Raw genomic sequence first — 27,073 nt, 5'->3', positions numbered from 1 at the left:
CCATTTTTTTTATGCTTGTAATTTAATTCTGTCAGTATGTACTTCTGCTCTTAAGTGCTCGTTCAGTTCCTTTCAAATTTCAACAGCATCATCAATAAATCAACAGATGTTCTCTATATTTTGTTTAAAAGTTCAGAAATAGGTTTTGGGCTGCTTAGCATATGTTCAACATTTCTCTTAATGTTAAAGATTTTGACTGTGACAATGCTATCTATTTGCTCTCAATATTGTTCACAAAACTGTCATCAGAATAGGCCAGTTCTTGATACACTGCTCAAAACAGTCCACTGCAAAGTTCCATCAACATCTTGTGAGAACGTTAGCTTGATTATTACAGAGATATTTAGCAATTTCAATGAAATAATCTTTATTTTTGGAACACTGAAGATTTTGGCTAAAAGGTGCAGCAAATGAGCACTGCAGACATATGTTACTATGTTTGTATTCCCTTCCAACATTTCTCAGTTCCTTCTCATCTTGCATATATTTGCAGCAAATGGTGTACTAAGCATTTGAATTTTTGTTCAATTGTTTTATAGCTTTTTTGCCATTGTAAGTATTCTGTGTGTGCATTTCATGGCATATCCATTGTTTCTGCACGGGAGACTTTCCTTTTTTCTGTTATACAAACACATACAACAGGATCATTGTGAACATTATTCCACCCATCAAGACTTAAGTTAACAGTTTTATTCTTTAGAACTGTTGCTCCATTTCTCTGTAAGACACTTTATCCAGCAGTTTCCCTGCAACATCTGCTTTCCCAGGAGTACTGTATCCTGGTCTCAGTGACTGAACTATATTAATGAAGTGTGGGTTTTTCAGTCAGAAAGAAAGGTTTGTCGCATAAACAATCTGGGCAATTTTTTCATCAATTAACTTTTTCTCTAATCTGCTGGTTTTTATCACAAACATGTGATAAAACATGTGGTGGTTCCTGGATGGTTGGCTTTTTTCTTTCTTTTATGATATACTGTGGAGCTGTGTGACTGAAACACTATCCTGGACAGAAAATTCTGAAACTTATAAGAAGGATTATAAAAAGAACCACAAAGGGAAAAACAAAAAGACATTACCTAAAATATTTTTCCAAATGGCAGAAGAGTTGGGGTTGGAAGATACCAGGCATGGACATAATGGAGAAAAACTACTAAAACTCCAAATCAAGAATCAATGCAATTCTGGAGAAGAGGACATTAAAAGAAGAAGAAGAATATACAGTGGGGTCTCGACTTACGAACGGTTCTACATACGAACTTTTCAACTTACGAACCCGCCCGATAGGAGATTACATGCTCAACATACGAACTTCCCTCGAGTTACAAACAGGAAAAAAGTACCCCCTCCCTCCCCTTAGAGGCTTCTGGAGGGGAAAAAAAGGTCAGAAACTTAAAAATAAATAAAAGAAAGTCACTTACCAGGCCTTGGTAGTCCACGAACTGCAGGAAAAAGAGCAGCAAACAGATAAAAGCCGACACCCAGAAGGGAGCCTGGCAGCCATTTTGTGCTTTTCTCTGCTCCTGCCCCCTCCTCTCCCTGCCTAACAGCTGATCGGCTGGCTCTGAAGAGGCTTGGGGAGGCTTGCTCAGCACCTAAAAAGCCTACCTGTATGTCTTTGTGCTGAAAAAATCAGCACAACATGCTTTAAAATTGGCTTTGTTGAAAAAAAAAGATTTCAGAAGTGCTTTTAAAACTGTTCCCTGCCTCCCCCCTCCTTTCCTGAACTTTTCTTGACCTAAGAAAAAAAATATCCCCCTCTAGTGGCAGAAGGTGGAATAGCAGCTTCACATTAGTTTCCCATTACAGTGGTGCCTCGCACAACGAGTGCCTCACACAACGATAAATTCACACAACGATGGCTTTTTCTGAAAAATTTGCCGCCTCACACAACGATGTTTCCTATGAGGAATTTTCGCACAATGATGTCCCTTTTCACTCATTTAAAAGTGCCTTAAACTGTTTGAAACCTGTTTTAAATGCTTGGCATCAATAGTCCAGCTTGTGAAACGTATGCAAACTTAATTTGGTGTTGTTTGGAGGCGTCGTTAATTTTTGGTGAATTTTTCTCTCTCTCATTGAGAAGCATTGGACTGTCCAATGGCTTTCAATGGAGAATAAAAAAATTCACCAAAAATTAACGAAGACTCAGAACAACACCAAATTAAGTTTGCGTAGGTTTCAGGAGATGGGCTAACGATTGCAAGCATTTAAAACAGGTTTCAAACAGTTTAAGACACTTTTACAGGAGCGAAAAGGGACTTCGCAAACCCATTCAAATGCATTGAGTCGGCTTCAGTGCATTTCAACTGGGGAACCGCGTTTCCCTCCACGATGTTTCCTATGCCGATTTTCACTTAAGGACGGCAATCGGTTCCAATTGGAATGGATTAACCGGTTTTCAATGCATTCCTATGGGAAATGGTGTTTCACAGAACGATGTTTTCACAGAACGGTTTGTTTGTTTTTGGAACCAATTAACATCATTGTGCGAGGCACCACTGTAGTTTCTATGGATGGAAAAGAGCAGATACGGATTAAATGGTTTTCAATGCATTCCTATGGGAAATGCAGATTCGACATACGAACTTTTCGACCTACGAACAGCCTTCCAATACGGATTCAGTTCGTAAGTCGAGACCCCACTGTAGATGGAGGAAGAAGATTATTTCAAGAGGTCCCGACTATGGTGGTGGGGAACACAGTTAATTAGTATTTTGGTTTATGTATTTTATGTTCATGTTATAGGAAAATAAAATAAAAAAACTTACAGTATACATTTTACTCGAACTGACATATCTTGGTCTAAGATTGACATGGTATGAACAATGATGGATTTGAGGTCAGGAATTGACGAATTGAATATACAAACAAGCGTATGGGCAGATCATAATCCATTTAAAATCGTTTGGAAAGAAAGGAGAAAACAAAAGGGAAGATGAACCCTTAACATGGCAATTTTGAAAGAACAAAGATTCATAGATAAAGCTAAAAAAGAAATGCAATATTACTTTAAAGAAAACAAAATACAGCGTTCTTCATTATAGATTTCATATATAATTAAAAGAAATAAAAAGAGAAAACAAGGATACGACAACATGAAAGAATAAGATAAAAGATTGGAATTAGAACTTCAAAATAACCCTAATAACAAAGTGGTGAAAAAGGAAATGGACTTGTTGAAACATGAATTGAACCTTATGGATATAGAAGAAATGGCACAATAGATAAAAGCTACAAAACATTTTTTTTTTGAAATGCAAACAAGCCAGGAAGATGGCTAGCATATACACTGAAGAAACAGAGAGAAGAGAGACAAATAAATAGATTAAAATATATAAAGGGTAATTTACAAACTCAAAGAAGTCAAATACATAGTATATTAGTGGACTTTTGCACCAACTTCTATAAAGCACAAGCAACAAACAGGAAGAAGATGAAGGACTATTTGGAAAAAGCAAATCTTCCTAAACTACCTGAAGAAGCTTAAAAAAAAGATAAATGCAGAAATAACATGGACACTGGTCCCATCACCTCCTGGCAAATCGAAGGGTTAGATATGGAGGTAGTGACAGATTTTACTTTCTTGGGCTCCATTATCACTGCAGATGGTGACAGCAGCCACGCAATTAAAAGACACCTGCTTCTTGGGAAGAAAGCGATGACAAACCTCGACAGCATCTTAAAAAGCAGAGATATCACCTTGCCAACAGAAGTCCATATACTCAAAGCTATGGTTTTTCCAGTAGAGATGTATGGAAGTGAGAGCTGGACCATAAAGAAGCCTGACTGCCGTAGAATTGTTGCTGTTGAATTGTGGTGCTGGAAGACTCTTGAGAGTCCCCTGGACTGCAAGGAGAACAAACCTATCCATTCTGAAGGAAATCAACCCTGAGTGCTCATTGGAAGGACAGAGTCTGAAGCTGAGGCTCCAATACTTTGGTGATCTTATGAGAAGACTCCCTGGAAAAGACCCTGATGTTGGGAAAGTGTGAAGGCAAGAGGAGAAGGGCACAACAGAGGACAAGATGGTTGTACAGTGTCACCGAAGCTACCAGCATGAATTTGACGAAATTCTGGGAGGCAGTGGAAGACAGGAGGGCCTGGTGTGCTCTGGTCCATGGGGTTTTACTTGATTACTTAAACTGGGAATATACGAAGAAACAGCTTGAGATGATGGATTTTGGAGAAAACCTCTTGAATATGATGGGGCAATTTATACAAATCAATCATCAAAAATAATCATTAATGGAGAAGTAGCAGGAAATATTGAGATTGCTAAAGGAACAAGGCAAGGATGTCCACTTTCCCCATTGCTGTTCATCTTTTCATTGGAAATATTAAACAGAGAAATTAGACAGAATCAAGGAATGCAAGGAAGAAGGATTAAAGATGAAGTTCATAAATGTGAAGCTTTCGCAGATGACGTGGTCTTTATTTTAGAAGACACATTAAAATCAGCCCCAATTTTACTTCAGCAATTTGAAGAATTTGGCAAGGTAGCTTGAGAATCAATAGAGAGAAGACAAAATTTTTAACTAAAAATTTAACCCCAAAACAAAAAAACCAGCTCGTCTTAAATACAAACATTCAAACAGCAAAGAAAGTAAAGTATTTGGGAATTTACTTGACAGCTAAATGTTCTTAATTGAAAGAAGATAACTATGTGAAATTGCTTTTCCAGATTAAGCAAGACTTGGAAAGGTGGGAGAAACTACTACTGTACTCTGTTTTCTAGGAAAAATCACAATGGTTAAAATGATTATCCTACCAAAGCTACTCTTTCTCTTCCAGAATTTTAAGTTAGAGCAAAAGTTTTTTGAAGAATTAAACAGCCTAGTTTCAAAGTTCATATGGCAGAAGAAGAAACCAATAATTAAATGCAAATTACTACAAGACACCAAAGAAAGGTGAGGATTTGGCTTGCCAAATTGGAATTTATATTATCAGGCAAGCACATTAACGTGGATTAGGGAATGGATAAAGCTAAAAAATAAGAGAGTACCATACTTAGAGGGACACGATCTGCAAGTAGGATTGCATGTGTTTTTATGGTACAGAATAACTAAAACTCATTAATATTTTGAAACAAATATAATAAGAAATTCTCTTTTAAGGATTTGGGAAAAAGTTAAATCTAAAATATATGTGAAAATAACTAGATGGGTCTCACCGAGGAAAATGTTTACATACCCAAATTTGCTAAGCTTTGAAAAAATAACTACTTATAATAAGCTTTTGAATCCTGAGGGACTTTTGAAGACAAAAATTGAATTGGAGGACCAAGAACTAGTCTTTTCATGGTGGCCTCAAATGCAAATACAATCAATTTATAATCAAGATAAGAAGGCTCAAGGTTTTTATAAAGAATATACAACATTTGAGAAAATATTACTTACTATAGAAGAAAAACAAATTCAAAAATTGTATATATTTTTACTGCAATGGGATACACAAGATGAAGAAGTTAAAGATACAGTGTTAAAATGGTCTAAAACTTTGACTATAATATAGAATTAGAAAAATGGCAACAACTTTGGACAAAAAATTATAAGTTAACATTGGCAACTTCCTACAAAGAAAATTTATATAAAATGTTTTAGATGGCATTTGTCACCAGCTAGACTTGCAAAAATGTTCCCAAATATGTCAAACAAGTGCTGGAAATGTAAAAATTGTGAAGGAAGTTATTATCATGTATGGTGGACTTGTGATAGAGCAAAAAATTATTGGGCTAAAATCCAGATGTGGATTAAGCAAATAGAATTTAAACAAAACAGGAAATAGAATTTGATCCGGAAATATTTTTGGATTACTACCAAATACCGCAGATATATAAAGCTATTATTTAATACTACATGTTTTGACAGCAGCCAGGTTATTATGGGCTCAGGTGTGGAAAGATGAAAATCCACCAAATGATGATATGATCATTTAAAAATATTAGAAAGTGCAGAAATGGATAGATTAACTAAGAGGCTAAAGGGACAAGAAGAATCATCTTTTTATTTAAGCTGGAATTTATTTTGTAATTGGTAGAAAGTAAAAATACTGGAAAAGACCTTAATGTTGGGACAGTATGAAGGCAAGAGGAGAAGGGGACGACAGAGGATGAGATGGTTGGACAGTGTCACCGAAGCAACCAACATGAATCTGACCCAACTCCAGGAGGCAGTGGAAGATAGGAGGGCCTGGCATGCTCTGGTCCATGGGGTCACGAAGAGTCGGACACGACTAAACGACTAAACGAACGAAAAATCCTGCAGTCAAGGAACAGAATATGAATAAAAAGTGAGTGTCATGGATAGGATCTCATCAGAAGAATTATTCCAATATACAAGATTGCTTCTATATTGAGCCTTAGGCTTTTCTTTTTTGCATTTAGATTATCTTTGTTTATTGTTCAACGGTTAGAGATTTTTACACTTTGTTTATGTTTAAATGTGCATTGTGCTATATATCTGTTTTTAAATCTTCTGTTGAGGAAAAAAAGAAAAAGAAAATTCTGAAACTGTAGAATAGGACAGTGGTGATCTCAAAGGTGGATAGTTTCCCGAATCTTATCTTGGTGATAGTCTCCTAAACAAAGAAGTCAATGCTTGCTGTTATTTTATAGTTTATACAATTTCTGCTTATTTAGTTCTACTCATTGTATCCATAACCACTGAGTATTGCGAAAAAGGGGAATATTTGTTTCTAGTCTTTATTTTTTCATAAGTGTATCAAAATGAGAGATGCAATAATAATAATAGCAAATATTATTTTGCTCAAACATGACAGTTACTCAAGACAGTCTTTAAGAAATTTGATGGAATCAAAACATTTACCAACCTGAATATCCAGTCTGTTCAAACATGTTCTCTTTCTTGTCTTTATCACTATTCTTGGCCCACTTGCTTAGGCCGTTTTGGCATTGGGAAGATGAATGAAAATGGCCAACGCTTGCTGGAGTTTTGCTGTTGTTATGGTCTTTGTGTCAGCAACACATTCTTTAATACGAAGCTTGAACACAGAGTTTCCTGGAGACATCCAAGAGCCAAGCATTGGCATCAGCTTGATTTGATCCTCACTAGACGTTCTAGCCTTCCTAGTATTATAATAACACACAGTTACCAGAGTGCTGATTTCGATATTCATCACTCCCCGGTGTCTAGTAGAGTAAAACTGCGAACAAAGAGATTGTATCACATGAAAAAGGAAGGAAGACCACGTATTGAGATCAGCAAGACTCGCAATCCAAGAAAAGTGGAGGAATTTGCCCAAGCACTTGAGGAAACCCTTCCAGGCCCGGCAGATGCAAATGCTCCTGAATGATGGGAACATTTCAAGAACACTGTTTGTAACACCACCTTGTCCACATTTGGCAAGAAGACCAAAAAGACGGCAGACTGGTTTGGAGCCCATTTGGATTAGTTGATGCCAGCCATCGAAGAGAAGAGGAGAGCTCTAGCAGCATACAAAGACTGTCCTAGCGAGTACAACTTGCAGGCTCTTCGAGCTGCTCGTAGCCAAGTCCAACAGACTGCCAGGAGATGCTCCAACGATTATTGGTTCCAGCTCTGCTCTCAGATACAGATAGCAGCGGACACAGGTAATATCAAAGGAATGTATGACGGTATCAAACAGGCTTTCGGTCCAATACAGAAGAAGTATACTCCCTTGAATTCTGCTACAGGTGTGATCATCCAGGATCGAGCACAGCAGATGGACCACTGGGTGCAGCACTATTCTGACCTATATTCCAGAGAGAATGCATTAACTGAAGGAGCATTAAATAACATTGAGTGCCTGCCTGTCTTGGAAGAGTTGGACAGTGAACCAACTTTAGCCGAAATAAAAGTGGGCTTAGATTCCCTCGCCTCTGGCAAGGCACCTGGAAAGGATAACATCCCTGTTGAAGTGCTGAAGTGCTGTAAAGAGATCATCACCACCGAACTGTATGAAGTCTTTTGTCTTTGCTGGAGGGAAGGTGGAGTACTACAGGACATGAAGGATGCAAATATTGTCACACTGTATAAGAACAAAGGAGACGGGGGTGACTGCAATAACTACCGTGGCATCTCTCTTCTCAGAGTTGTAGGGAAGCTGCTTGCCTGTGTTATACTGAAGAGACTCCAGGTGCTTGCAGACAGAGTCTATCCAGAATCACAGTGTGGATTTCGAACTAATAGATCCACTACTGGCATGGTATTCTCCCTCAGACAGTTGCAGGAGAACTGTAGGGAACAACAACAGCCACTCTTTGTGGCCTTCATAGATCTTACAAACACCTTTGATTTGGTTAGCAGGGATGGCCTTTTTAAAATACTTCTCAAGATTGGATGTCCACCTCAACTCCTTAACATAATCAGGTCCTTTCATGAGGGAATGAAAGGCACTGTAGTTTTTGATGGCTCAACATCAGATCCCTTTGACATCCGAAGCGGAGTGAAACAGGGCTGTGTCCTCGCACCAACCCTTTTTGGGATCTTTTTTGCTGTCATGCTGAAGCATGCCTTTGGAACTGCAATAGAAGGTGTCTATCTCCGGACTAGATCAGATGGAAAGCTCTTTAATCTCTCTAGACCAGTGGTTCTTAACCTTTTTGAAAGAAACGCCCCCTTGAGCCATTGAGGAAGTTATCATCGCCCCTCTCCCTGAGGTGATGATATCTTACCTACCTACCTACCTACCTAGTCTCCCTCCCCACCCGGATGCGAGGCAGCACTTCACGGGGCGAGGATGAGGACCCAAGAGACCCTTTCCTTCCATCCGATCCACACTCAGTGCTGCCCTGAAGGAAAAAGGTGAGACGTGGCAGGTAGAAAGAGCTGGATCATCTGGCGGCACCAGCAGCACCGGATCTACTGCCAGCACTGCGGCTGCAGTCGCCTTCACAAGTTTGGCTCACTCCAGCGCCCCCCTACCGCCCCCTTCTGTTCTTTCGCCCCCACACTGCGCCTTTTCATTCTACCGCTCCCCCGAAAAATGAAATCACCCTCTGGGGGGCATTATTGCCGACGTTAAGAACCACTGCTCTAGACTGAGAGCAAAGACCAAAGGCTAACTGAAATGCATATGGGACTTCCTCTTCGCAAGTGATGCAGCTATTGTTTCCCATTCTGCTGAAGACCTCCAACAACTTATGAATCATTTTAGGAAGGCCTGCCAAGACTTTGGACTAACAATTTGCCTGAAGAAAACACAAGTCATGGGCCAGGGCATGGACTCACCTCCCTCTATTATCATCGCCACGCAAGAATTGGAGGTTGCTCATGACTTTGTGTACCTTGGCTCAATGATCTCTGACACTCTCTCCCTAGATGTCAAGCTGGATAAACGCATTGGCAAAGCAGCTGCCACGTTCTCTAGACTCACAAAGAGAGTATGGCTCAATAAGAAGTTGACGGCATATACCAAGATCCAGGTCCATAGAGCCTGTGTCCTGAGCCCACTCCTGTACTGCAGTGAGTCCTGGACCCTTTGTGCATGGCAGGAAAGGAAGCTGAACACGTTCCATATACGTTGTCTCTGACACATTTTTGGTATCACCTGGCAGACAAAGTTCCAAATAGAGTAGTCCTAGAATGAGCTGGAATTTTTAGCATGTACACATTGCTGAAACGGCGACGTCTACATTGGCTTGGGCATGTTGTGAGAATGGCTGATGGTGGGATTCCAAAAGATCTTCTGTATGGAGAATTAGTGCAGGGAAATCGCCCCAGAGGGAGACCACAGCTGTGATACAAGGATATCTGCAAGTGGGATCTGAAGGCCTTAGGAATGGACCTCAACAGATGGGAAACCTTGACATCTGAGCGTTCAGCCTGGAGGCAGGTGGTGCATCACGGTCTCTCCCAATTTGAAGAGACACTTGTCCAGCAGGCCGAGGCAAAGAGGCAGTCCCAAAACCAGCAAAATCAGGGAGCCGGGCAGGGGATAGATTGTACAGTATTTGTCTTCAGTGTGGAAAGGATTGTCACTCTCAAATTGGCCTTCTCAGCCACACTAGACGCTGTTCCAAATCCTCCATACAGAGCACGTTACTATAGTCTCTAGAGACTGAAGGATGCCTAATCTAAAAAATCAGGAAAAACCTCTTAACTGTTAGAGCAGTATGACAATGGAACCAATTACCCCATTAGGTGGCGAGCTCTGCAATGCTGTCAAGATTCAAGAGAAAATTGGACAACCATCCATCAGCTCTGCTTTGATTTGGATTCCTGCCTTGAGCAGGAGGTTGAACTTGATGACTTTGTAGGCCCCTTCCAACTCAATTATTCTGATTCTAAGAACCAAAGCTATCCACCTAACTGTAAATACATTTGGAAGTTTTATTTAAATCACAGCAGCTAAATGGGGAATTATATCTATGAATTGAAAGCAAACTACAGTGGACCCTTGACTTACAAACGGCTTGACTTACAGACTTTTTGAGTTACAGACTTCTCTGGCCGCAAAATTTAGGTTTGACTTGCAGACTGAGATTTGACTTACAGACCAGAAAAAAACCAAAATGGAACAAAAACGGCCTCTTACGGGATTAATCGGTTTTCAATGCACTGTAGGTCAATGGAGACTTGACTTACAGACTTTTTGACTTGAGAACCGCCTTCCAATACGGATTAAGTTCTCAAGTCAAGACCCCACTGTACACAGAAATCAGAGGAAGATAACCTAATTTCCTATAGAACATAATACAAGAGTAAAATGTGAGACACAGTGTAGAACCATGTGGATTAAAATATTAGATGAATTGGGCTTTTACCTGCATGAGTTGAAGCATACAAAATTAGCTTAACTGAGCTCTTTATAAAATGCTAAGTTGGTTGAAGCTTGCTATTTCCCCAACTATATGGTAGTTCAGTCTTAAGTTTGCAGGGAAAAAACATTATTGTGAGGTTACCAAATCTGGCCCAGTGACCCCCACTGTAGTCCCCAAGACTCTGCAGATCCTGGAAAACTAACCCCTCACCCCAAATGGAAAATTATTCTCCAAGAAGTCTTGGTGAGGTTGTACTTGCAATTTAAATGTAATTTTAGTATCTCTACCCTGCTGCAGGACCCCCCCCCCAATTATTTAAAAAATAGAAGCTGACGGAGGCTGGAACTGAAATTACATTTAAATTTCAGCAGCCACAAACTGCTTATAAGTACTAAAGAGAGAGCTGAAGATAAGATGAAACCCAGATCTTTTTGGACCTGCAAATTCTCCTACCGTTTGATTTACTTTTTTCCCCTTTGTAAGATTTGATTTTATATTTCTGGGTGGTTTTTTTTAAAATGATATTGATGATGTATCAGGATAAAATTTCTTTACACTAAGATCCTTCTTTTTTCCTGGAGCAACTTACATGGTCCTCTGATCTTATGAGACTGTTCTCTAGACATAGTGCTAGCTACTTTGTGGCTTCTCTAGAGTGGGAAGGCTAGTGTAAAATAATCGCATATTAATTGTTAATAAGTTTTTTAAAAATAATGAAATCAAATATACTGTACATTGAGAAGAGGATGCTTTTAACATTTTATATGAATTTTAAATCAGCATTTACATTTGCATTACATTACTACACAAAAGACCTTACTAATGAAGGTGAGATGTATGATTTCCCCTCCCCTTTCCTTTCCTTTGTTTTGAGTTTTAGAAATAAATGAATGAATGAATGAATGAATGAATGAATGAATGAATGAATGAATGAATAAATAAATAAATAAATAAATAAATAAATAAATAAATAAATAAATAAATAAATAAATAAATAAATAAATAAATAAATAAATAAATAAATGTTTTTGAAACTCGATTCCAAATCCACCCAATCAAAATTCTTACTCTTGCTTTCCCTTCCTCTCTCCTTTATAACCTTGCTGGTTTCCTCTCCCTCTAGCTTGCATTTGATATTATTTACCAGACCAGGCAGTGCAGATCTTGGAATGGGAAGAGAGATCAATCAGTCAATCAGTCAGTCAATCAGTCAGTCAATCAGTCAGTCAATCAATCAGTCAATCAGTAATCCTAGTTAGATGTTGAAATAGCAAGATATGAAGTTAAACTAGAGTTCCAAGATAGAAACCAGACCTAAAGTATTGATGTGAACTATGATATCTATAGCCACTGTGCTGGCTAGAAGCAGAAGCACACAGAAATATGACAATTCATGTATCAGAAAAGCTGTGGATTAGCTGTATCCTAAATTTTATCAGATTGCATAGCTTCAGCGTCTAGCCAGGATCAGGGCATAACTAAAACCTTTTGAGGATAATTGCTGGAATGTGCACCAAAGTAAATGCTACAAGTGTTGCAGTTCCTGAGTAAGTATTAAGAGAACTGTCTAGACTTGTGGAGTCATTTTAGTTGTTGCAGCTAGTGGATGTACACTTACTTGCTGATATGTGTCATCTCAATTCTTGCCCCATTCCCCATGTGCGAAATCTAGTGTTAATGGGAGCATTAGGAGATATGTATTTGTCTCCACAGTAGTTGTGTGTAATCATAATTAATGATTGTGTGTCATCAAGTCAATTCTGACTTTCAGTGACACTTTTTAAGGCTGAACTATAGGAGGATGGAAGAATTGGGTTATTGCAGTACTTTCTACTTCAGGCTTCCCTTTAAGACAGTCCACTGTTGCAGAATGCTGCTGCCTTTGTGTTGATGGACAGCAAAAGCAAAGCACAACACACCCCTTTTGAAGTATCCCCAATGGCTGCCAGTGACCAAACAAATCTGATTGAAGGTGTTGCTGCTTAAGCACAAAGCCTGAAGGACTCTTGACCAAGTATTAAAAAGATTGCCTTACCCAGGATGTAACCAGTTTAGGATTTAAGATCAGTAGAGAGACTCTACTTCTGGTATGGTTGCCTTGATGAGCATTGCCTGTAGTTTAGCATAGTGGTCTCCAATCTTGGGCTTCCAGATGTTTTTGGACTTCATTTCCCAGAAACCCTGACCAGCAGAGGTGGTGGTGAAGGCTTCTGGGAGTTGTAGTCCAAGAACATCTGGAGGCCCAAGGTTGGAGACCACTGGTTTAGCAGCATGTAGCAGGGCCTTCTTAGTAGTGGCTGGCAGTGGAACTCCTTTCTGTTCACTCTCTAATTTCCACTCACACACACACCATCATTTGAAGAATGTACATATGCTGTATTTGTACATTTGCTCATCTATGCTGATGAGCAAATTATATTTTATATCTGTTTATAATTATATCTGCTCAGAATTAGAGCTTCAATGGTCCTGGTGTGTTGCTTTGTGTTCTAGGTACAAAGTTAGCCACCCTGGACTCATTGTGAGGAAGGCAGAATATGAACAATAATAAAAAAATAGAAGGTTCATTTCTCCCAAGTGTCAGGGCTTCTTTAACTGAAGCAACACTGTCCAGGTGTAAGAGGGAGATGTCAGGAAAGTTTGAGGCATCCTAGGGTGCAAAAATGGTTCAAGAAAAACTCTAAAGCAGCTTAATAGAGACTGAGCTGACTGTTGAAAGGGGAGGAAGAATTAAACTGAGTGGTCAGAAGTGTCAAGAAGGAAGACTCTGTGCACCATCTTGGTTCTGTTCCCACTGACTTTATATGAGGTTTTCTCCCATTCCCATTTTAGTATATGTAATTAATCTGTTTCCAGTGACTTTTACAGTAAACTGTTGCATGCTTTTTTATTTGCTCTGACAGTAAATTGTTAGAGAGCTTAGCTCCTAGGATAAGAATTATCCTTATGAGGAAGTTTGAATTCCCCAAAGCTTTATGAAGTAAAACATTTAGTGAGAGATCCATTACCGTTAGGTACTTTACATTTTGTGAAATAATTTGATGTATTATTTAGATAATGATTATGATTCTTCATTCACTTCATTATATTACAAATACACATTTGCCTTCATCAGCCATCAGTAAGTTTTACAATCCAGTAAAGTAGTGTTTACAGGACATGTTTCCTGTGTTTATCACTCTTTTTCAGTATGAGGAATAAGACCATCCTTCTTATTGGAAAAACAGGAAATATTCTTTTTCTTCTTGAGTCTGGGGGCATTTGTAAAGTTGGAATCAAGCTTAACTGTAGGAGGAGATAGCCTGTGGCGCTAATGAGTTTTGAATTTATGGCAGAAAAACTGTATCTTCCTTAAACCTCAGAGTGCTCTTACAGTGATGAGTATTGTGACATCTTTAAGGATAAACAGTCTCAGTCTTGTCTTTTTCTTTTGAGCACACATGCAGAACTTTGCATCCATACGAGACAGCCTTTGGTATGAATTCCTATCTACAGAGTTGTTTATGCAAGGAGGTGGATTCTTGAGAGGGGCTTTTTCAGACTGGGGCTTACCGGCTAAAACCCTGTTGTGCAGTTATGTGAATGACATAACATTTGGACATAAGCTAAGCTAAGAAATCTCAGAAAACTTTGGCTGAAACGTGCACATGTAAACCCTGGTGACATAATTAGTTGTGCATATTAAGGTTTCCTGTCCCACCCCCAGGTTCTGAGGCTCCCTAGGCCTCCTTATTGACTTGGGGGAACCTTTGGGAGCCTTGAGATGGGGGTTGTGATTTAATCATTAAATTAAATTTTAATGTTCCCAAATTGCAGCAGTTGATTCTATCCTGGTGGTGGGAAAGCAGCGATTTTGGGGCATTGACACACACACACCCATGCTAAAGCTCACAAAGGCTTCCTCAGGTCAAAAAGGATTCTCAGGGAATCCCAGAACCTGAGTGAAGGAGGATAGGAAAATTTAAAATAAAGACTAATATGCACAGAATTTCCATGCACATAATTGTGCAACAGGATTTCAGTCATTATTTGTTGCATGCTGAGTCACACATCTCAGTATGCTACTGATTCTGTCTATGGAGATTTTATAATGTAATGCAAAAGTTATGTTGTTTGTGTGACTGCATAATAGGATTTCAGCTACTCTGGCATAAATAGTCATGAGATGAGGAGTCAGTTATGTTAAATGCAGCTTTCTAATAATTAAATAATTCTAGTGACAGGTGGTTACTTCTTCCCTTCTACAGTTTTGATTTGTCAATTGCATAGTTTGTTTGATCATAAGCAGACTGATTGGAAAACACATAATTAAACTAATAGCAGGAAAACTGGTTTGTCTTCCCTGCTAACTAATCAGTGCTGTTGCTATTAGCCAAAGCAAAAGGCTTCCATAAGTTTCATGTTAGTAGCATGAAATAACCAGAAGCCCATGGTCAGTCATTTCTTGGACTCCCATGTAATAGAAGCTGTGTTGCCCCGTGCCTAGGCTTACAAATGTGTGTGGTTATTTGCCTGATTTGGGAGTTAGGAAAAAAATTAAAAATTGTCTACAGAGTATGTTATCATTTGCCTGTGAAGTTTGCTTGTGGCTTGATGTAGCATCTTTTCATAGCTTGCTTTAGTCCATAATGTTTGAGGCCAAGTCATCACTGTAGTGCTTGATTTTGTTTGCTTTGCTTTCTAGTGGGCATTCTGTCCCCCAATCCTAAATACAGAGTCACCAAGCAGTGTGCAGTTATATAGAATGGGGAGGAAACTGATTAGGAACAATGCTCTGCAAATGAATAAGTGACTTTTCCTTTGCCCATCTGTGGATGAAGTGATTTTTTTTCTGACTTAGCATCAGAAACCTCAGCAGTGTTGACTACAGTAGCACTGTAGATGCTGTTCACTGAATAGATCTCAGCTACTTTGATGAATGAGTGCCAATTCAAATGGTCCTTTCATGACTTGCGGTTGCCACAGTCACTTTATGGCTGCCATAGTCACTTTTTATACCTTGCTCTCTAATACCTATCATCCTCAGGAATTGTGGGTCCTCTTCAGTGACAGCATTATCCACTAAGGGTTCTTGGGATTCCTCGTGGATGAAGTTCCACGTGACAGTGTTGAACCAGGCATTTGAAGTTTCCATTAATCTGAACTTGGAAGAGCCAAGGATTCCGAAACACTTTGTACATTGCTCCCCTTCTGTGTAGATTGTAGAATCTTTGACTTTGTCCTTCAGCCTACTGTGATCTTTTACATTTTTGTCTTCAGGTGATGACAAGTATGGGCGGAAAGTAATTCTGTTTAGTGCCTGCCGGATGCCTCCCAGTTATCAGCTTGATCATGTGAAATTGCTGAGGTGGGTGTTGCTATGCAAGCCATCAGGTTTAGTCCTGAACCCTCCTCCCCTGTTCACCTATACAGGTAGCAATGTTTTTGCCTGACCATGTAAGTATACATTCCCTGAGCACTAATGTTTGGGTTGCTTACATCTATCTATTCTCCTGCCCTCATTGCCCCATTAGGGCCCATATCATACATCTCCTTGCCTGTAATAGCTAGATTTTCTTTATGCTGACTGCAGGATGCAAAGAAAGAAATATAATGTCCATCTTCCCTCAGCTACTTGAAGTATACACTGGACCAATATGTGGAGAGTGATTACACCCTAGTGTATTTGCACCATGGCCTGACCAGTGAGAACAAACCATCTCTGAGTTGGTTGCGGGATGCTTACCGGGAGTTTGACCGCAAGTAAGTGTTTGTTGCTGAGCATTTTGGATGAGTCAAGCTGCTGTGAGACAGCTGTAGCTGGATCTGTAATGCATGTGTGAAGGATAACTAACCTACAGTAGTTTTCAAAAAGGTAGTCATGGAAGTCTGTTTCAGTATATGGTTTGAGTTGGCTGTTCATCTTTATTTTAGCAAGTCAAATTCCCTTCTGTCTGTCCTTTTTAGATACAAAAAGAACATCAAAGCATTGTACATTGTGCATCCAACCATGTTCATCAAGACTCTGTTGATCCTCTTCAAGCCCCTGATCAGGTAGTAAGATATGAAAGTGCTTTGCTTTGTGTTGGGCCGGGCACACTGACTCTTCACATGATGTTGTGAAGATGAAGTGAGCTGTGTACTCTGCCTTGAACTCATTGGAAGAAAGGTGGGGTATAAATGTACATAATTAAAACGTATGATGAAAATCTTGTTTCCTCAAATAACCAAATACAGTGGACCCTTGACTTACAGACGGCTTGACTTACAGACTTTTTGAGTTACAGACTTCTCTGGCCGCAAAATTTAGGTTTGACTTGCAGCCTGAGATTTGACTTACAGACCAGAAAAAAACCAAAATGGAACAGAAACGGCCTGTTACGGGATTAATCGGTTTTCAATGCACTGTAGGTCAATGGAGACTTGACTTACAGACTTTTTGACTTGAGAACCGCCTTCCAATACGGATTAAGTTCTCAAGTCAAGACCCCACTGTAATGACAGTTGTGTAAACATTTCTACCCCACCTGCAGTTTATACTTTCTGTGATTGGGCAAGCACTAATTGTGATATCAGTAACGCTACTGGTTGTGTTACTAATTGTGCAAAGTGGTGCATGCCAGAAGGGGAAAAGTTGCATAAATGCCATTCTTCATGTGGAAAACCTTAATAGGATTTAGGCTTAAGTTTTGAAAAGGGTAGGCTCTGGTAAAGTGTGTGGGGAAGCTAGCTAAATGAGGTGTCATCATTTGATAGCAGTTTTTATTCTGTTACATTTTCATTCTTGCTCATCTTCCAAAGAGTTTGGATTCAGCGTGGGTAGTTTCCTCCAGTTTTATCCTTAGAACAATTGTTAAAGTGCGATCATCATCACCACATCATCACCAAGTGCTAATTAATATCTACCTCTCACAGCTTAAAATTCATTACTTAAGCATTGATTTTAATTTTAAGTTAGGCTGAGAAGGTTGCATGTTGGAATTTGTCCTTTGCAAAGGCACACATGTATGTCCCATATCATATACTCCTGTGTCTTTTTAAGACAGCTTTTGCTGTCCAGTGTCACATTCACATGTTTTATGTCATAGTTCATAAAATTCCCTCAATTTTCCCTACCAGTAGAAGCTTTCATAGTACAAAGAAAGCACAAGGAAAGAGGGCACCATGTTCCCCCAAGCTCTTGACTTCTTTTGGAGGCAGTACGGAAACTAGCCGCTCAGGGGTGAAAAAAACTGATGTCGCACTTGTTCCTCCCTTCCTTTCACTCCTGGACAATTTGTCTTCAATGCTGTGTTCTGATCTGGACTGAAAGTCGTCTCTGTCCTGCTGGGATTAGGTTTTGATTAGCTTTTGCTTGGATTGTTTGTGCAAATGACCCTTACTTGGCTGGTAGCCCAGGCTTGCTATGGAAATTTTTCTGGCCTTGGTCAGTGAATAAGAGGAAGGAAGGAACAACATAAAATGCTTTTTAGTCTTAGCAGACTCTGCAAGCTCCAGTACCACACTTAGAAAAAGGGGTAGTTTTCAGACCAATTTAAAGCATACAGATAAGGTATTACTCCTGTAATCTTGTGGGCATTCAGTACAGAAGGGTATCTCAGTTCTTTCTTGTAGTTCTCATTTTAAATGGTTCACCCTGTGTTTGATAGCATCCTTTGGTGATCTAGTGCTGCACTGTAAGTACCCAGATTTCTTATGCATTGGTTTATCATTTGTCTTGCAGCTTTAAGTTTGGAAGGAAGATTTTCTATGCAAACTACCTGAGTGACCTAGAGGAACATGTGAAACTGGAACAACTGGGGATCCCAAGCCAGGTGCTAAAGTGAGGGCATGCTGTTTGTTTTCTAGAGCTTTTCCTCAGCTTCCTCGGAGGAGGCTGCACCTAGCAGGGTATCTGGGTGGGAGGAAAGAGAAGAGGTGGGATGTGCTGGGAATCTGGTATTTCAGCACGTTGGGAGCTACTGGGAAGAACTGACATCCGTTTCTCTCATCTTCATTATTTTACTCCTGTTTTCTGCTGTCTCTGTGTTGTATACTGTCTCCCTGACATTTACCTTTGTCTCTTCCATCTCTTCCTTGCTCTTTTACCAACTCTGTTAACTCTCTGAAGAAGGGCCTTTTGGTGCAGCCATTGGCTTGGTCCTGGCTATTTTTGCCATTCCTAGGGCTCAGGATATCAGTCCTGCTTGTCTGAAGAACACAGTTAAACCCATAGCCAGCTCCTTAGTTTCAGTCGCCTTCTTCTGCCCTTCCTGTCTTTCCGTCTATGTTTTCTCTTCCTGATGGCTGAAGCTCTTGCCTTAATGCTGAGTTCCTGTTTGCTTCCTCAGTTGTGTGTAATAATTCCTAGGCTGGGTGGAGGGTGTGTAAGGAATTGTCACGGCTTCTGGAATTTTTGGGCACCAACTTAGCCTTCTCAGTGTAGGACAGGATGAGTAGGATAGCGTACATACATGCATGTCTTTTCTTTCACTTTAGGTATGATGAATATCTGAGATCACTTCAAAAGCCCTCCCAAGTGCCTCAGAAAGTCACACCACCCCGCCCACCACTGCCCAACCAACAGTTCGGGGTCTCTCTCCAGCAGTGAGTATTCCCATTTGTTTATTTCACTTTGTGGTCCAGTGACGCTGGATTCTGTCTGGGAATGATTCTGAAAACGGTTCCAGTAATCTTGAATTTGCAGCTGTGTTTTTTTCTGCTAGTCTGAGTTGCTAAAGTGACAGAAAGATACTAGGTTGAACAAAGGTGCCTTTGGGTGACTCTTCTTTCCTTGGCTGCTGGAGTTCTCTTAGGATTTTTGGAGCCTTACGACCAGTTTGCTTGAAGTCTGGTTATGTACTGACCTCATTTAAGCCAAATAAGCTGCAGAGAAGAAACAGGGTGGATCTAAACTTCTCATTTTCCAACAGCTTAAGGGAGAAGAGCTCAGACCAGAATCCCATTCCACTGGTGGTCAGGGAGACTATTGCCTTTCTACAGGAGCACGGTGAGTGAACTGGGCATATTTCTGTTCTTACTTGTTTTGTGCCATTGCCAGTCCCAGGTGGCATCCTTTTGTGTTGCACAAATTCAGGCTTCTTCGCATCTCCTGGCACCACCCTGCAGGAGCTCACTCCTTTCCCCACCCCACTTTCTCTTATTTTTCTTCACATTGGAATTAGGTCTACAGAACGATAGAGTAAAATTGGACACTGGGCAGAAGAATTGCTGTGGAGATGCTGCTACCCACATGTGCCCAATGCCTTTAATGTGGCTGTTCAATATTTCTGTGTTGAAGGCATCCTGCAGCAATGAGAGAAGTTGCATTTCTCACTTGAAAGACTTGGTGTTCTTGAAAACAAATAACGCTTAGCCATGTCTACATCCAAGTAATCCCTGAGCTCTTGCTGTCTTCTTTCTTTCTGGTTCTAGCTGTTGCCACACAAGGAATTTTTCGGCGATCCGCAAATACACAAACAGTCAGAGAAGTTCAGCAGAAATATAATATGGGTAAGTGCCTGCTTTGTGTTCACAGAGTCTGCTTAGGTCACTGCCCTCCCCCTTCCCACTTTTGATCTCCTTTCAGTCTAGGTCCTAAATCTCCTTTGGCATTTGAAATTCCTGCCGTAACACAAGATGTTTTATCTTTGAATAGGTCTTTATTTGAAACTTGGTTAGAACCCAACTGTCTATTCCATTTGATATAAACCTGTTCCAGTAGAAGCCTCCTCCCACTGGATAAAAAAGCTGACTTAGTCAGATGTAACAGTTGGGCAGTCACAGCCTGAAGTTTTCAAGAGTTGAGGAAGGCTGTTAATGACAAAACGTCTTGGAGGTCACTTACTGATTGGGTTGCCTTAAGTTGGGGGTGACTTGGTGGCACATAGCAAGCAGTTGGGTCTGACCTGAGTATAGCATGTCTGTCCTCTGTTTCAGCTCTCTCTCTCTGTGTTTCTATTTCTTCACCATTTCTTTTCTAAATGCTCCTAATTATTGCTGCTTTGGAGAAGGATAAAATGCCACTGATGCTTATAGGACTATGTATGAGATCTATTCCCTGCCACATTTGTAGCTTGTACCTTTTAGTTGTCCTGCCTAACTTTATCTGGTTGAAAAAGATTAATCCTTTCACAGCAAGTTTGTTCTCTGATCATGCCTCTAAACTAGTTATTCTGTATTGTAATAAATAAATAATGTAATAAATAAATAATGTAATAAATAAATAAATATTGTTCCAGGACTGCCAGTGGACTTCTTGCAATACGAAGATGTTCACCTTCCTGCTGTGATTCTCAAGACCTTTTTGAGGGATCTGCCAGAGCCTCTTCTCACATTTGGTCTCTATAGTGATGTTGTCAATTTCTCCCGTGAGTGGCCACCAAAAGAGTCCTGATCCCATAGCAGAAATCTCCTCTGTATTTGTCCCTCATACATTTATGCTATATAGACAGTAGGCTGCATTGAGTAGTAGACTCTTTCACAACTACCAGACCTTGTTTTTATTGGAGACTTATTTTATAAATTTTATATAGTGCTTTTCCCAAAAAGAAAAAAAAAACAAATTTATTCCCAAAAGAAAATCTTGACAAAAATACATTAAATGACTGAAACACTGAACTCACTCAAAGTATATAAGAACAGTTTGTAGTGGTAGCAGTCAGGAAACGTTTCGGTAAAACAAGAAGTCTTATGTTATCAGTGGAATCACTCCATACTAAAAGCACACCAGATCTTGGCAGGGAGATCATTTCTGTGTGTGGTAGTCTCTTCTACACCATGACCCAGTGAGCATTAGTAATGTGTGGTGTGATCAGCAGTTTCCCTACCCCCACCCCATTGTACAGATGGGGGTGCTTATATCAGAGAAGGTCTTCTCTTTGATTGTTTGATCTTCAGTTGTTTAGGGATCTGCAGACCTTGAACATGGCTCAACAACTAATTGATAGCCAGCAGAAATCTTTCAGTCAGGAGTTTGTGTGTGTATAGTAGGGGACTTCATAGAGCAACCTAGCTGCCACACCCTGAAAGGCAGTTGTACGCAGAGCACTTTAGGGTAGTTCTGCTTTGTGATCCCGTTCAGATCACTGTGCAAGAATTGTTATAGATGTCATACCAGTCAAAGCTGATAAGAGATGTTCATTGCCACTAAAACTACTTTGACCTTCATGGGTAGCAGAGAATGAAGGTTCTCTAGGTAATTACCCACATCTGGGACCTAAATGATTTACCTACCCTAAATATGGTTGCATTCCCCCTACAAGCACAAGTACATAGTCTGGCAATGTTGTTTTACCAGGATTCCATTTTTATTTGCTTGGTCTGCACCTGATCCATTATTTCATCCATTATGAGTGCAGTTTGCACATGGCTGCACCTGGGAGTTTAAACTGGGATCTCATTGGGCTGGCTGTCCAGTTTACTGTTATATTGCCATTTTCTAAGGCAGTATAATTGCAAATTACTGTCTTTCTGGAGAGTTGTTGCTCAGCAAACTATTTTAGCCCATGTAATCTCATTCCATGTTGTTGGTGGTTGTGCCTCACTTGTCTTCTTTTCAGATGTAGAGGAGGAAAAGCGTGTGGATATTGTTCGCAAAATACTTCAGACTCTCCCAGAGGAAAACTACCAAGTGTTACATGTACTGATGACCTTCCTTGAGCAGGTGAGATCCCCCAAACCATGTCTTCATACAAGGTATACTTCCTGGGAATACAGATGTATTTGTGGACTAGGTCTAGGTAAAGGTAAAGGTTCCCCTTGACAATTTTTGTCCAGTCGTGTTCGACTCTAGGGGGCGGTGCTCATCCCCGTTTCCAAGCCATGGAGCCAGCATTTTGTCCAAAGACAATCTTCCATGGTCACACGGAACACTGTTACCTTCCCACCAAGGTGATCCTTATTTATCTACTTGCATTTGCATGCTTTCGAACCACTAGGTTGGCGGGAGCTGGGACAAGTGACGGGAGCTCACTCCGTCGCGTGGATTCGATCTTACGACTGCTGGTCTTCTGACCCTGCAGTACAGGCTTCTGCAGTTTAGCCCGCAGCGCCACCACGTCCCACAGAGTGGACTAGGTCTATTTGTCTCTAGGAATCACCTTGGTGGGAAGGCAACAGCGTTCCGTGTCTAAGTCATGTGACCACTAAGTCAAGTGGACTAGGTCTATTTGTCTCTAAAGCGACTAATGGCTTCTCTTTCCCACTTCTTCCCTTCTACCTAGGTTTCTGCTAACAGTGACACCAACAAGATGACCAATGCTAACCTTGCAGTAGTTTTTGGCCCAAACCTGTTGTGGGCCAAAGATGCAGCCATAACCCTGAAAGCCATCAATCCGATCAACACTTTCACAAAGTTCCTGTTGGATAACCAAAGAGAGCTTTTCCAGAACATGGAGGCTTGACTCAGAGTCTGTCTTATGTTACTGTGCTCTGTGTCCACTCTGACCCTCCTCTTTTCTCTCTTCCCAATTTTCCTTTCAACTGTGTCCTGGAGTCGTGGCCAACTCTTGGGAAACTCTAGGTGGTGAGCAGAGTGGAAGAGGGTGTGTATGTGAGAGATGGGTGTGTGTGTGTGTGTATGTCTGTGATCATGTTGGGAGGTGGGAAGCAGGTCTCCCTGTCTCTAGAAATTGAGTTCTGCCTCAGCAATTCTGTCTGGGATGCTAGTGACCAGGCTGCACTTGAATGTTGCAGTTCCTTCTCTGGATTGGGTCCATCAAATGTCTCTCATTGGGCTCCAGTGGGAGTTTCCAAATATTATGGGAGCTTATTGTGTCTGTGTGAGCTGCAGTAGCCATTCAAGAGGGAGAAATCTTTTAAATATTCTGTTCTGTGATCCATGTTGGTTCCTCCAGCACACCCAAATCAGGCAGTTTTGAGCCTTCTTCTGTTGAGGAGAAGGGATGCTGTGGATCATAAGCAGCCCTGTCTTCTTGGGCAGGGGGAGCAGGCTTCTAGTTCTGGGGCAAATCTGGGTCATGAGAGAAAATTGCACCATCTTGGGAGTGCCCATTTCTTACCAGTGTGTAGATTGTTATTTGTACATTTGAAGGAGCTCTGGCACTTGCTGTAGGTGCTATTACAATTTCCTTGTGATTCTATAGTTGGTCTCTGATATGGTGGAGCTCTCTTGGTTCTCTCATCTTTATAGTGTTCTTTTACAGAGAGTGTCTTTCCTTGCAGAATTTTTCTCCCAAACTGGCTTTGCTAGTAATCCTTTCCTTTTTTAACTGGGAACACAACGGTTTTTCTCTGTGTTTTTATTTGTGGTGTGCGTGTGCTTCTCCTCAAACCCATAAGTCACTAGGGATCACACAGGGGATATGCGTCCCGTTGCTACTAGATCCCCAAACTGCCAAACCCCAAATTAAATACTGCTCATCTTTGTGATTGTACAGACACTGTACATGCTGATGGGGCATTTGTGTCCTTGGTTGCAGCTACTGTTTGGATTAGCATATTGTCAACCAAAAGGTTGACCATTGAAGCCGCGCCTCATGCAGGAATCATCCTGTCTTATAGGGGGGGGGGCTTTCTTGTGCCAGGGTAAGTTTTTTTTTATTCAAGGATGTCTACTTTCACATCCTTGTTGGACTCAAATGTTCCTTACTAATCTAGCCAGAATGGCTTGCATGCACTTTTGGTTTCTTTGGCACATGGAGATGTGAAGCACTGCTGCTCCTTTGTGTAATTGAAGACAGTTTATGCAGTCTCACAGTGTGTTTTTTCTTGCCCATACAAACTCCTCCCCTTTTGAGGTCAGGGAGGCAATCCAATCTGGTATTGAAACCAGGCTCAACCTTCAGCCAACTAGGCTCAACCTTCAGCCAAGCACAGACATTCTAAGCCAGTCTTGTTTTTATAAAATAGCAGTTTCCTACTGGATTTATAACTAACGTTTGCCTTTTCCATAATGACGCTGCCAGCTGCCTTATGGCTGTTTTGTCTACATAAAGCCTATAAATTCACCCTGTAAACTAGTAGGGTTCAAGTTCTGAGAATTATGGAGAAGTAATTGCTGTTTTTGCTTTTTACATTTGCTCTGTACCTGTGGCCTCCTATTCCAATTGGGTTACAGAGAATAATTTTTGTAAAGTTGAAGTCCTGTACTGAACTGACAAATGATTAGCAAGTGCATTAAATTTATCAACACCTATTGCTTAGCCTGGTCCATTTAATAGACTTCCCATTGCTATGTAAGTTTTTGAAATCCTTCCCAATACTATGAGATGATGGGAGATGGCAAACCGGGGTGTTTGACGCTATCATGAAGGACTATTGAGTGAGGTGAAGAGAGTTAGTTCATTATCCTGCTTAAAATCTGGGAGCATGTTGTATGTAAAGCAATGTGTTGTGTGAATGATGGATGGCCCATCAGATATTGGACCACAGCTTTCATTAGGCCTAAACAGCAAAGGCAATGGTGAGCAAGAATGGAAAGTGCAGCCTAGCAACATCTGGAGAGTCACAATTGTCTGTTCCTTGTTTGGACGGTGGTAACTGAAAGGACAGAGTCACTGTTTCAATCCTGGAATAGCACATGCTAATTTGGGTGTGATCCTGATGTTCTGTTTCACTGAGACATGAGGACCTTTCACTAAGGAGTTGAACTGGTAAAGCTGAAAGTGCAGGCATGTATGTGACTGTCAACAACACTTTGAATCACTTGCCTTATGTCTCTTTCCTACCATTCAGTATGACTACATGAACAGCAGTTTGAAGATGAAGTTTCATTGGCCTCTTTGCTTCCTATCTTCAGAGCAGTATTGGGGGTGCTTTGCTGACAGCTGCTGCCTCATATGTCTTTTGTAGCATACTGTTGGAAATCAAGAAGGCTCTAAATCTAATTCCAAGGTGCAATCTTTGAGTTTGCTTTTTTTCATTCCACGTTCCCAGGGAGAAAGGAAAAAGTAACTAGTTTCCATGGAAACATTGTGAAAAAGTAAAGGACCTGGCACTTGTGGACACAGTGTTGCTGGTTCAGCCGTTGTATCCAAATACTAATACTTTTGGGATTAGTGACAGGGCTGCTGCACTCCTGGAAACAAGTATTGGGTTAGGCATGCCATACACAGAATTTTTTAGTAAGCCTTGGCCATAGTTTATGAGCTACACTGTATGAATCCCACACAGTTCAAACTTCCAGAGGTGTTCCTCACGGCACCCAAGTGTCATTTTGGAAAACTCTGTATTGTTAGATTCTGCACACACTCACAAAACCTTAAACATGAGCCAGTATGGATAGCTTTTGTGTTTTTCTCACTGTGCTGAGCTGCTAGGATGTCAGGAGCACACAGTAACTTTTACCCCCACGCCTCATTTTGCCCTTTCCAAACCTCTTGCCACTGTGGCTGGTCTGTGGAGCTGTGTGCTAGAAGCCGCTACCTGGCTTAATGGCCGTGACTGTCCCTCTGTGCCACTCCAGTTATATTCCTCCCTGGTTTCTCCTGCTGCTTGGCATCCATGTTAGGTATTGACCACAGTGCTTCTGTGGGTGGAATGCCTCATCACCACTGTATCCTTTGATAAAGCCCACTGATGTCCTGGCACCCCCAAAGACATTTGGTGCCCCTCAGCTGTAGCAGTCAGTCCTGTGTCTGTACTGAGAAGGGGTTTTGAGTGATGCAGCTGATGCTGAGACCAACTGGATGCCTTATGGTAAATGTCTCTTTGCTGACTTTGCAGTCATCCTTCATGGCCAAATGCCCCCTGGTTGTGTACTCAATCAGTGGGGGCTTCATGCATAGTTTACAGCTTTGCTTTATGTTGCTCTTGTCCCTTTCATTTTACATTTTCATGATTTGATGTTTATTGGAAATAGGATTGGGGTTTTTAATGTGACATTAATTCACACACTTATGTTTATTTCCTTTTAATGGTACCAATCTTGTATTTCACAGTTTGCACTTTTTGTACTTCAATAAAAACCCAAAGCCAATACCAGATCATGGTGTATTTCTCAAATGATGTTCAGGGAGCAATCAAGAAAAATCAATTAATGTCCACCTGACTGATAGTGCATGGTGAAATGCACATCCAGCCTTCTCGAGGGAAAAGGCTGGGGGTTACTCACCTTCGGACTCATCCTATTGCTTTTGTCCATATAAACCTACTCTTGTTAATCCCATCTTATCATTTAGAAAATACATGACCTTAACAATGCTTGTTTTACATGGTAAATCTTTCCTAAACCCTAGCTGCACATGCTTATATGAAACCATGCAGTTTGCTTTGTACTCCAAGCAATAAATAGAGAACTTGAAGAACAGCCATGATAGTTGTTTTTTGTTGGGTGATAAGTGGTTAATTGATGAAAAATAAGTCAATTTGGCAGTTTCTCCTTCCTTAATGTCTCTTTGTGGATGGCAGTGA

General features: G+C 40.7%; 1 protein-coding gene across 2 annotated transcripts in view; it reads left to right on the top strand.

Moving 5' to 3' along the window:
- The window catches only part of ARHGAP1 (Rho GTPase activating protein 1), a 40,429-nt gene extending 13,783 nt beyond the window's left edge, over positions 1 to 26,646 (top strand). For both annotated transcript variants that reach the window (XM_072986016.2, XM_020798959.3), the window contains 10 exons: positions 16,001 to 16,088; positions 16,352 to 16,483; positions 16,688 to 16,774; positions 18,444 to 18,542; positions 19,199 to 19,306; positions 19,633 to 19,709; positions 20,135 to 20,212; positions 20,941 to 21,069; positions 22,261 to 22,364; positions 22,924 to 26,646. In XM_072986016.2, the coding sequence (XP_072842117.1) occupies positions 16,001 to 16,088; positions 16,352 to 16,483; positions 16,688 to 16,774; positions 18,444 to 18,542; positions 19,199 to 19,306; positions 19,633 to 19,709; positions 20,135 to 20,212; positions 20,941 to 21,069; positions 22,261 to 22,364; positions 22,924 to 23,103 (1,082 nt within the window). In that variant the 3' untranslated portion in view covers positions 23,104 to 26,646. The remainder of the gene's footprint in view (positions 1 to 16,000; positions 16,089 to 16,351; positions 16,484 to 16,687; positions 16,775 to 18,443; positions 18,543 to 19,198; positions 19,307 to 19,632; positions 19,710 to 20,134; positions 20,213 to 20,940; positions 21,070 to 22,260; positions 22,365 to 22,923) is intronic.
- Positions 26,647 to 27,073: the final 427 nt, after the last annotated feature.

This window comes from Pogona vitticeps, chromosome 1 (assembly GCF_051106095.1).
Source record: "Pogona vitticeps strain Pit_001003342236 chromosome 1, PviZW2.1, whole genome shotgun sequence".
In the NCBI taxonomy this organism is placed as follows: domain Eukaryota; kingdom Metazoa; phylum Chordata; class Lepidosauria; order Squamata; family Agamidae; genus Pogona; species Pogona vitticeps.
This window is presented reverse-complemented; position numbering and strand designations above follow the sequence as displayed.